Genomic DNA, 12,036 nt, shown 5'->3' with positions numbered 1-12,036 from the left:
TATCTTATCATTAAGAATGTCTGTTCAGGTTCTACCAAAAACCGATCAGGTTAGCAGTTGGTCAACCAAAAGTTGAAGTAACAGACCCCATATATTAATTATTATGAAACCGAGTCTTGCTACACAGGGGACGGTCATCCGTTCCCTGTGAGCCTTTTATAATATAATAATAATTTTTTATTAAAAAGTAAGCTTTGATGTCAGATCAAAGCTTACTTTTTAATAAAAAATTATTATTTTATTATAAATGGATGATGGGGGACGGATGAGTGTCCCCCATCAAGCATTTCCCTATGAAACCAGACCCGGATGCTGCAAATGCAGAAGACCAAACTTTTGACAAGAAATATGATACATTGAACTAAAAATATGATACATCGAACTAAGAAAACAAAGTAAGATTACTATTTGTAGGACCCAAGAAGAATTATCTACTTAAGAAGAGGGTTCATCCCCCCAAAGAAAGCCCAACCAGTCTATATGACTTGGTCGTCGTGAAACCCTCTAACCTCCTTCCTCCTCTTGCAGGTTTCTTCCTGGACTGGCCGATGTGGAGCTACTGTAGGTCTGAACACCAGCAGTATCATACACGTACATGGACATATTGATAGAGGAAACATACATGGTGGTTAATTATTGCCGCTTCCAGAAGGAGTTTGTTGAATGATTGTACAGAGAAACTTGTATTCTCAAGCAAACTAAGGAAATGAGATCAGGGACATTTTTTTATCAGTTGAAGCAAAATTAAATATTTATATCAGCAGAATTACAAACATTGGAAGTCTGTTAAGAGCATTTTCGGCAAACGGTGTTAAAATGAAGGAGGCATGCACTTCCACTTTATAACATGTAATACCAGAACATAAGAAACGCAGCAATGCCGCTTAGAATACAAAGTCTGTCAAGCCTGCTTTCATTTCTTATCTTCTCCTCTTTTAACTCGCTCTGAACTTTTGAGTACAAATGACAAGACTCGAGAACTTCACTGTAGTTTTTGCTCCTATGGCAGCTCAGTGCTTCCTTCAGGATAAGCAAACTGTTTCTTCCGTAAACATGAGCGCCTTCCATGTCTTCCAACTGCATGCTCAACTCTGTTAATTTGAGAGTTGTCTGTGTGCCGTCTCCTTCAGTATGGATCACTCTGAATTTCATACGCAGGATGCATTCCACTACTTGGCATGGAAGAATGTCCTTGGCAGGGAGGACAGATCCGAAGCGTAACACAAAATCCTTGTCCGTCGGCCAATGCCTTTGCCCACCAAGAGGGCTCCAGCTAGCAAGATTAGCAGCTTGCTTTATTTTACTGTTTACAACAATCCAGCTAAGCCGGAGTCCATCACAGAGCTCCTGCCATAGCTTCCCATCTTTCCTTTCTCTTTCCATAGATGCAACCGGTGGCAGGCCATCAGAAACAGAAAGGGTAACCCCACCATCATTCTCATCATCTCTAGCTGCATCAGTTAGAAGATCAATTCGAAAAGGGCAATTGTAAAACCAACCATCGATGTCATTTGCATTTGGAATGCCCCAAAGGACTTTTGAGTATATTGTTTTATCTTTATACCTAATATCCACGATAGAAACAAAATCTGAAGGTGAAATACTTTCAAAGTCATCCATGTCACCATAGTATTCAGCCTCACTCCATTCTTCGGGGTATTCAGGGCAGTTGTTCCATTGGTTCTCAGTGACTTCTTTGTTTACAATAAGGGGAAAACAATCTGCATAGAACTTTCTGAATCCACCGATGGATGATATTAAACTTTTGACATCTTCCCTGTTGGTTGAAGGCCACATAGAAGAACACACGTTTTCCCATAATTTCTCTTCTTTTGATATGGAACAGAAAGCTGCACAAGTACATGCTGCACTTGCCAAAGTTGGACCATCTAGACGCCTTAATATGTCATAGAAGAGATCACTGCTCAATGATGCCATACTGTCAACTAGTGCAACCGAAGTAGCCATAGACCTCTGATCATCAGAGAAACAAGTTAAAGATAGATATTACAAGCTGAGTTGATAATAAAGAACTAAAAGAGGAATCACATTTCAAGGATAATTTGTCAATATGGGGTCACAGCACTTCTTTTCAGCGAAGAATTCATCATATAAGCACACTTAACATGTATCACTTGCAAAGGGCCCTCATTGACTCTTAGTAGTTAAGTTAAACCAGCTGCTGCCACAATACACAACAACTCTTCCACCTCCAAATTTGAAATAAAACTAATAAACTAATAATAATAATAATGACAACAACAACAACAACAAAAATTTAAAATAAATAAATAAAAATTAAAAATTAAAAAAAATTAAAAAAAATAAAAAGAAAGAAAAAGGGCTCAGTGAGGTATTCTCAGTTCAAGGGCATATTTCTAACCTACTTAACATTCTATATGATCAAGCATAGATAGCCTCAAAACTGGCCATTTATGTTCAGAAGTGATGCTTTTTCCCTACCTGCCATGTCGATGATCACATTCATATGCAAAGCAAGTTACATCCTGCATGAAGAGGCATTTGATCTTTATCTAGAATATAATAGACCAACTTTGATTTAATTAAAATATTAAGAGCATTTTAATACTTTGAGCATTGGTAAATACTTGGTAAAGTACCACATTTTTATATACATATCCAAATCTATAGCTTATAACCAATATCGGTTACTTTCTAAAAACAAAAGGATAGAACTTCTGATACTCCAAGCCTAGAGATTTTACAATAACTAACTCTGACAACAAAAAAAGTAAGTCCCACATTGGGAAGATGAATTGCCTACATAGAGTGGGTGCTAAGTCTCACCATGGTTCCTAACTAGGTGAGTATGGGTTATATAAGTGATTTTTAGGAGTTTCAATTGCAACTTGACTAGTTCTTTTGGGACAATAGCGCAAATGTAGTTAGCACTTTTTTTGGATCGTTACAAATGATATCAGAGCAGCCTAGTCACACCATGGATGTTGAAGTAATACATGACATAGACCCTGATGAGGATGTCAGCATTTTGGGAGATTGTGACACTTCAGAAAGTTAGTATCACATTGGGAAAATGAATTGCCCACATGAAGTGGGTGATAGGTCTTCACATTGGTTGCTTATTAGGTGAGATTGAGCTTTATAAGTAATTCTGAGGAGTTCTAATTGCAACTTGACTAGTCTTTTTGGAGTAAAAGTGCAAATGTGTCTAGCATTTTCCTTGGTTAATTACACTAACACTGTAAAAAGGGCAGTTAATGAATTCATCAGAAATACACAATAATTAAGCAGACCTAGTGTGCTTCAAAGTTCAAACTCAGCTCCATGAAAAAGTAAAAAATCCTAGTGGACAATTGATAGCTTCACAAATCTACACCTACAGCACAGCTGAGCTGTCAACAATTCCAGGTTTAACCTGAATTTGGATCACATGGGCTTAATTTGCTTCTACAATGAGAACAAATCAGAGAATCAGAAATAAGTTGGAGACTGCGAGATCCAACAATAACAGAGTTGAGTACAAGTATTACTAGATCCAACCAGATATTTGATGGTATTTACACAACGAAAATTGGCATGTTGGTCTATTGAGGACAGGGAACGTGTTTCCACCGTGTCTGACAGTCATTGGGAGACTTACAAAAGAATTTACCTTTATTAAACTGCATATGTGCAAAATCATAAGATTTCATTCATTTTTGTCAAGAAACTTATAGGTGATTGTTGCTTTCATGATTTTTTACTACCTGAGCTTTGTCTACATGCAAACAAACACTAGAACTTAGATAAACATGTGCATCTATAATATAAATTTACAATGCACCACCACGGCCGTGTTCCTGTGTCCACATTTTAAAGTTTAATGAAACACAAGTCTGAGATCATGTCCCCATGTCAAAACTGTTAGTTTTTGTATCGAAGTCTGCAAATCATTTTGTTCATTATACAATTTTAACTTGAACATAGATACAAATTCTCAGACATTTAAGAGTCCCACATTGCCAAGGTATACTTGGGTTGTGGGCTTTATAAGCCTTGAGCAAACCTCTTCCCTTAAGGTGCCTTTTGGGAATGAGTAAGGCTCAATGGACTTTATCATGGTATCAGAGCTTCAGGGCCTTGGACAATGTTGGGCCTTCCCTCCCGTTGTACACGTGTTTGGACAATAGTGCCACACGTGAGGGGGCGTGTTAAGAGTCCCACATTGCCAAGGTATACTTGGGTTGTGGGCTTTATAAGCCTTGAGCAAACCTCTTCCCTTAAGGTGCCTTTTGGGAATGAGTAAGGCTCAATGGACTTTATCATGGTATCAGAGCTTCAGGGCCTTGGACAATGTTGGGCCTTCCCTCCCGTTGTACACGTGTTTGGACAATAGTGCCACACGTGAGGGGGCGTGTTAAGAGTCCCACATTGCCAAGGTATACTTGGGTTGTGGGCTTTATAAGCCTTGAGCAAACCTCTTCCCTTAAGGTGCCTTTTGGGAATGAGTAAGGCTCAATGGACTTTATCACCCTGAGCCAAGACTCCAAGACTCAATATTTTTGAAATCCATAAGAGACATAAGAAGACCCTTATTTTATTGCGCAAATACATTTATAAAAATGTTTAATATAACAGAATAGTTCTAATTTAAGTGATTTTAATTTTAGAAACGACAAGGTAAAAGTACAGTAAATTTTTTCTAAAGATCACAAATTTGCTATCCGAAACAAACAATGGCATCAATACTTAGGGACTTCTTTATTAGTAGACATTAGAATTTCATCTGTAGTGTTTTACATGCATGGGGAAGCCATGTAAGCAACATCATATGCCGATTCAGCAAGAAACACTGCCAAACATCCATACGGATGAAAATTACTAGAAACTCATCTAAGAGATCAAGCCTCAGTCCACAAGATGATAAAAAAAAAAAAAAAAAAAAAAAAAAAAAAAAAAAAAAAAAAAAACACAATTTGAGAGTGTGGTAACTCCATAGCTATATATTATCTTAAAGATTCATAACACAAGATGAACACAAAAGTCTATGACCTTACACCATGAAGGTGGGGCTCAAGTGGATCGACACAGGACTCTAACGACAATTATAAATAATCATACGATAAATTAATCAATACAACAACACAAGAAGTAGAAAAATATTCTAAAACTACAAAAGAGGGGGCCAATTTGGAAGCTAACAAGACGGATAAAAATCTAATCTCTCACCATGGCACAGCATATATACCAGCAACATGACAAACACTTGCTACATGGGCATTCAACCGATTTCTTCTTCATTTTTTTTTTTAATGAAAAACTGGCTTTCAGTTTTTACACACAAAAAAAGTCAAAGACAAAAAATTTCAACAAATTAGCTCCACCCAAAAGCAAGTATTAATGGGAAATGAATAGAGAATTTACCAAATTCTTTCAATTCAGATATAAAACGAACCACACTATGGAATGCACAGAGGGAGAGAGAGATAGAGAGAGAGAGAGAGAGAGAGAGAGAGAGAGAGACGGAAAGAGATAGTTCAGGTACCTCATGGAGTAGCCATCACTAAAGATAGTTGTAGAGAAACTGAGGAACCGAGACGTGAAGACCCATATGGAGAGCAAAAGGAAAGGTTTTCGAGGATTTTAAGGGAGACCCAGATGGGAGGATGAGGATCTGATAGCGAATCCTTTGGATTTTCGGTTCCAGTATCTATATTGCTTATTGCTTAGGGGTCGCTTTCCAGTGTCTTGGAAGGTTTTACGCATCCTTTGCTCACTCTCCGGTAACTCCAGCTGCTGTGAATTTTCCAATATCCAATGACCACACAAGGCTTGCCACGTAATCTAATAAATGTCACGTGAACCGAACATGTCGTGGCAGCATGGTAATGATTATCTTTAGTTTAGTACTTCGTATTTTCTTTTTTATTATAAGTTCACAAAAGGGACATAGGCTTTGTAATTCCAATTACTAAGGCAATTCATTCAAGATGAATGCTCTAAATTTAGTCATATATAAGTCTTTAAACAAAATTTTAAAAAGAAAATAAACATAAAAATAAAGGTGATGGTTGGACCACGTGTAACACCCTGTATAAAAATCAATATTACTCTAATCATCCATCAAAAAACATTTTTTTTTTTTTTTTTATGACAAAATGAAGCGAATGCTTTTAAATTCATTTATTTCCTATCCGAACGTTCTTCATGATTCTTGGAACGTTCAAAGCACCTTTGACGAACGTTTGTCATCCTTTCATGAATGATCGAAAAAAACCTTAGCTGACGCAGCCAGTCATCCTTATCCCTTTACAAACAATCGCGGTTTTCACCGGAAACATTTGTGGTCCCCACTACGAATGATCTTTGACATGTGTGTTAGACTGTAACCCGAGTAATTGCGATCGTACGCCGAACAATCGTCTAACCCTAAAATTTACATGAACGTTCGCTATTCATTTGAGGAACGTTCGCCAAATCGCCAAATCACCAAAACAATTGATTATTATCCTCTGCGTTCCTTGCCTATAAATATCCACTTACCCTACGTCTTTCATCACCATTTATTCTCCATGCACTTATTCATTCTATCACATATTTTTATTAGAAGAAAGATTTAGAATGAAAAGAAGAGTTTTGTTTATAATCCACATTCATGGAGGTAACCCTTGTTACCTAATCATTCTTTCATTTTATTAAATGTTCTATCCTTATTGGTTCATTAATTGTTTTCATAATTTTCATTACATTCAAGCTTTATAGATTAATTCCTTTTTCAAAAGAAAATAACATTTTCAAAATTTAAGCTTTTAACCACTCTTGGTTTTCATAATAGTCAGGGTGATGTGTTTTATAATGCCCTTATTATGCTATTAGGAGCTTTGTTTATGAGTTATCACAATAGGTTTAGATTATCTTTAGATTTTCATGCATTTTGGTAATGCCGAACGTTTTCTGAGCTTTACACAAACATTCATCACCCTCAAGACGAACAATTGTCCTTATTGCCAAACGTTCGAAGTATGCCAGAAATGCTGAAAAATGGTTTTAGTATAGACTAAAGAGTGTTATTAATATTAAGTTATATTTTGTAGTAGTAGGAACCCAAGATGTCCAAGTTTATGGATGAGCAAACGAGGTAAGTAAATACTTACAAAATTGAGTTCATAATAGATGTGATATGTCAATTGACTGAGCATGATTTACTTTTCTTAAACAATATGTTATAAGCCTGTAAAATTTCCATAAGTATTTGATAACTATTCCAAGATGAGTATACTATTTTATAAAATTAGTAAATGAACCATATTATTGCATTGTAAGACATGGTACACCGATACGTGCGGTAAAACGATCATGAGTTTACTATTATACGGGTTGTTCTTTATGGTCAAATATTTATAATGTGTTTTATAATAGGCATTGGATCCAATGGTTGTAATGTGACTGGCGCACCATGCTTCAATGAGGGTCACGATTTCGACTTTGCTAGTGGTGTGGGCTACCCGAGGTCGGACTTAGTAAGGAATCAGGATGCTAGTATATGATGGTATGCGTACATATTCGAAGCACCGATGTCGTATTACAGGTCCATTGAGATACGTCAACCCTGCCGAAAAGGAGTTAATATCCTGGGTAGACCATATGAGATGAACTATGACATATATATATACAAATATATTTTAGCATGATTTCTCCTACATTAAACTATAAGTGTTGTCACTGGAATTATGCCTCCGTAAATATTTTCAAAAAAAACCTGACCTTTTAATAAAAGCATAGTAATGGGGACAATACTCGCCATTTTTACAAAATACTTACGTTTATGATTCCGCAATTAAAACTTGATTCTTAAGGCTTATTTTATAATAAGTTTTGTAATGATTTATTTATTAAGTGATAGACTTACTCAATACTCTCCTCTGTCTCGAACCTCCCAGCTGTGTCAGTAATTATCAGGTTGACCTTGGTTAGAGTTGAGAAGTTCGCAAGGATGAAGACGCCAAGTGAATAGTCCGATCCCCTAGTAACATGTTTGTTTAGATTAGAATCAATTTTGGATAACTCTTGGTCTATATTTGATGATAGCATTATTTGAGGCTTAATTAATTTTAGATTATCAGATTTCATATTCCTCTATTTTCTGCTTTTCTTTCACTTTGATTAATTCACAAATGTTGGTTCCACTAGGTAATTACTAATTGTTATAGAGGTACTACCAGTAACTCTCAAAGTTAAATAAAATCATTACCTAATTTTGAAGGCGTTACACCACCTCGAAGGTGGTCATGGTCAGGGACAAACCCATGTATAAACCAAGGAAGACCCATGGCTTTTATATTTTCTTTTAAAAATAATTTATTAAGTTATATATATATAATTTTTAGGTTTTAAAACTAGACTTGACCCCTCTAAAAATAAATTTGATCCCTCATTCATACTTTGACTCATCCAAATGAAAATTTGGGTTGTGTCCCTGGTCACGGTGGCTGGCCACTTCTGGGAAGTGAAGTGGTGGTCAGCCCACCCGGGCTACAACCTTTGAGTGGTTGACCACTTTCTCAACTTTTCAGGTTGCTGACTACCTCAAGAGAGTGGCCCAGCTAATTTCCTTAATTTGTATTTATGTTTTTTATTGTTGTTTTCTTTGAAGGCTTATATGACTAAATTTAGACCGTTCATTATGAATCCTTGAGGCTTGCGCTACTGCACCTTAATCTTATTCCAAAGAAAAGAAAATTCACATACTTCTCTTAAATTATCACTACATTTTCAAAGTACTCCAAAATTATAAATTGTGTCAATATTCCTTCTAAATTACCAAAAAAAAATGTTAATGTCACTCTAAAGCCAAAAGAAAGACAAAAATAACCCTAAAAAAGTTTCAATAAAACAAATATACCTTTATAAATTTGAAAAAAGAAATTAAAATTTTTTGAAAGATTGAAAAAAAAAATGAGAAAAATGAAAATCTAAGAGGGTGGCCCAAATTGAAAATTATATAAAACAAAATTTTTTAAAAAATCAATAAAAGAAAAACCTTGTTTTTTTTTTTCCTTTTTTTTTTTTAAAAAAAAAAAATAATTTTTGTTTTTATATAATTTTATTTTTGTCATTAAGACATTGATATTGTTTAGTAGTTTAGAGGGACATTAATACAAGAATAATGATTCAATGCCACCTAAATATACAATTTTTCACCACCTTGCATATGTGACAAGGTGGTCCCCCACTACTTTTTGAGTTTTTTTATTTTTTAAAAATAAATTAAAGTGGGGGACCACCTTGCCACATAGACAAGGTGGTGAAAAGTTGTATATTTAGGTGGTAGTGAATCACTACTCTTAATACAATTAAGAGTAATGATTCACTACCACCTAAATATACAACTTTTCACCACCTTGTCTATGTGGCAAGGTGATCCCCTACTAACTTTAGAGTTTTTTTATTTTTAAAAAATAAAATAAAGTGGGGGACCACCTTGCCACATAGACAAGGTGGTGAAAAGTTGTATATTTAGGTGGTAAAGAATCATTTCTCTACAATTAATAGTTTTTGATAACACATTGACAATTAGATGGTAATTTAAAAAAAAAGTAATGAGTATGTGTATTTTTTCAAAAAAAAAAAAAAGAAAAAAGAAAAAAAAGAAGGTATCGAAGATTCATAAGATTTAAGATCTTCTTCCTGAAATAGTTCTACTGGTGAAAAAATATTTCTTCGTGAAACTTATATCTTTCCGTTTTCTTTTCTTTTAAAAAAAAAAAAATTCAATTTTGAATGTCGGTATAAATGCGTTCAACGGCAAGAATTGAACTTGAGCAGCAACCCTACCTGTCAGACTGCATCTACCACTCTTTTCCTCTGCTAAAGAATAAAGATAGGTTTGGCAAGACCTTTAATGTAGATTGAGATTCAGCAATTTTATTTTTTTGCCGGTAATTTTGCACTCGCGTGTCAGATTTGAATCGTGTCAAGATATGAGTATAAGGCTATATAGGTTAATTTTAACTCGACCCATTTAATTAAACGAGTTAAATTCTTCAACTCTAACTCTTTAATTTCATGAAAGAGTTCATATGAAACTCATTGTCAGAATAAGTGACCAAATAATTTAAAAATTATTTGAACGGGTAAAAAATTATTGGAGATTTCAATCCGTCTAATATCCAACCCAATCTAATCATGGGGACTGCTTGGTTGGGGGTGCAGAGTCCCGTGGCTCTTTGTGGTTCAAAAGTTTGAAGATAAAGGGGGTTTTCAAACGGGGCCAAAATTTAATATGGGAAGCACTTTAGGTATTTAAATAGCGTCTCGACTTTCATGGACATGGTAAGAGAAATGTGGGGGGTTGTCACAGCTCTGCGAAGAGAGAGAGAGAAATCAAGCTTGGGGCTTGAAGAAAGATAATTGAGGAGTTGTGTGGTCGAACAGGAGGGTTACGTAGCTTCATCAAGAACGTGGGAGTGGGCGGTCCAGCTAGGCATTCAGCTAGGCATTCTAGAAACCTCATGCGGTGCGTTTTGGGGGTCCTAGGATGGTTGATGCGGTGCGTATTACTAAATAAGGAACTGCCGTTTTATCCCTTAAGCTAGTCGTTTATGAGTCCTTAGTACTGTCGTTCAGTAAGGTTAGAAGTGCCATTGTAAGAGACACTATATAAGTCTCGTTTAGCAGAGAATCAGGGCATCTGAAAAATTGGACTTGTTCCTTGGAGGGTGGCTCCTCGAATCTGCCGCTTATGTTTTCTTAGTAACTTTAAGTATAATTACAGCATATTTTCTCTCTATTTTCTCCCTAATTCCATCTAATTTCCATAAAAAACCCTAAACAGTAACCTACCTGTAACAGGGGTGTGGAATGTGGATATTGCCAAATATAATATGGTCCAAAACCAGAAAGGAAATACATTCAATAAGTGCCACATCGCTGCTTCCGTATGCCATAATACCAATTCTGATGATTATTAAGGAACCAACTCAAAGAATGGTTTCTTTCATTGCTTTCTTTTATTAAGTAGTTATAAGTCAAGGATTGCGTTTGAGCCCATACTAGAAAGTGCGTGTTTTTATTTATTTTATTTATCCTGAACGATTGCTAAATCAGCTGAAGACCACACTTCATAAAGTTGAAGATCATTAGTTCGAATCTCCCTTCACTCTCTCCCTCTCCTTGCAGTCATTTAACCAATGTACTAGTTTTATGTGATAAGACTTAAGAGCTTGTAAACGTGATTGTATTTTTGACCACGCTTACCCTAATAATTTGAATAATGCTATTTTTCACACATATTTTACATAGGCTGATATATTGTAAGTAACTAATATGAATAACCACTTAAAACACATCATATCAATCGGTGTCAAATGCGACAAATAAATGGACATGATGAGCAGGGCATTTCTGTTTAGTAATAATGTATACATGTGCCTTTAGTCAGTACAAATAAATGGTTTCAAGTTTTCAGTCACTCAACTTGCAACCGCATCTACTCTTGAGTCTCAATTTGAATTCCGGGACTAATTCACTTGTACAACCTAAGAGCAATGCAATAATCGATTCAAGTTGTGTGCTGGTGAGATGTGACACATGTTCTCTGCAAAATTAAAGACAGTTGCCATTAAAAATCGTGGATTCTAGATTCATTACTACTGCACTAATGCAAGTTGAATACTTGGGTCTTGGGTTGTGGACCAGATGGGTTCACACCAGTGCAAAAGGACATGAAAGTCCTCTCAATTACTCCTTCCCTCCAATCTCTACAGAAAAATTCTACTCAATACACAAGTTTTGCAGAGACCCACGTGGAAAAAGCAAAGAGATGAAACAGTTTGGTACGAGAGTACAAAGGATTAATGGTGCTCAGGAACCATGTGGAAGATATAGGATGACTTTATTTCTGTAGGACATATACATGCCTGATGCCCCACAATTCTAATCTATGAATGCCTGGATTTAATTCCTCTTCATTCATGACTTAGGCCATCTCCGGCATATGTTTTACTTTAGTTATTAAATCAAATTTAGCTATTTTTGGCATTTTTTTTTCTTCAGCAGATTAGCTACTTTAACAAT

The 12,036-nt window shown here is 35.7% G+C and overlaps 1 protein-coding gene across 2 annotated transcripts; it reads right to left on the bottom strand.

The window, feature by feature from the left end:
• Positions 1-811: 811 nt before the first annotated feature.
• Positions 812-5,691, bottom strand: LOC133852271 (F-box protein At2g27310-like). Of its 2 annotated transcripts, XM_062288998.1 has the most exons (3): positions 5,507-5,691; positions 2,464-2,507; positions 812-1,974 (listed from the first exon to the last, which is right to left on the bottom strand). In XM_062288998.1, the coding sequence occupies exon 3, from the start codon at positions 1,966-1,968 to the stop codon at positions 841-843; it is 1,128 nt and encodes a 375-aa protein (XP_062144982.1). In that variant the 5' UTR covers positions 1,969-1,974; positions 2,464-2,507; positions 5,507-5,691; the 3' UTR covers positions 812-840. The 2 variants fall into 2 exon arrangements, with proteins under 2 accessions (XP_062144982.1, XP_062144981.1); XM_062288997.1 differs by lacking the exon at positions 2,464-2,507 and having other exon boundaries at positions 5,507-5,690.
• Between the last annotated feature and the right edge of the window lie 6,345 nt (positions 5,692-12,036).

Source organism: Alnus glutinosa, chromosome 12 (genome assembly GCF_958979055.1).
Source record: "Alnus glutinosa chromosome 12, dhAlnGlut1.1, whole genome shotgun sequence".
Classification (NCBI taxonomy): Eukaryota; Viridiplantae; Streptophyta; class Magnoliopsida; order Fagales; family Betulaceae; genus Alnus; species Alnus glutinosa.
Note: the sequence above shows the minus strand (reverse complement) of the source record. Positions and strands in the feature narration are given on the sequence as shown.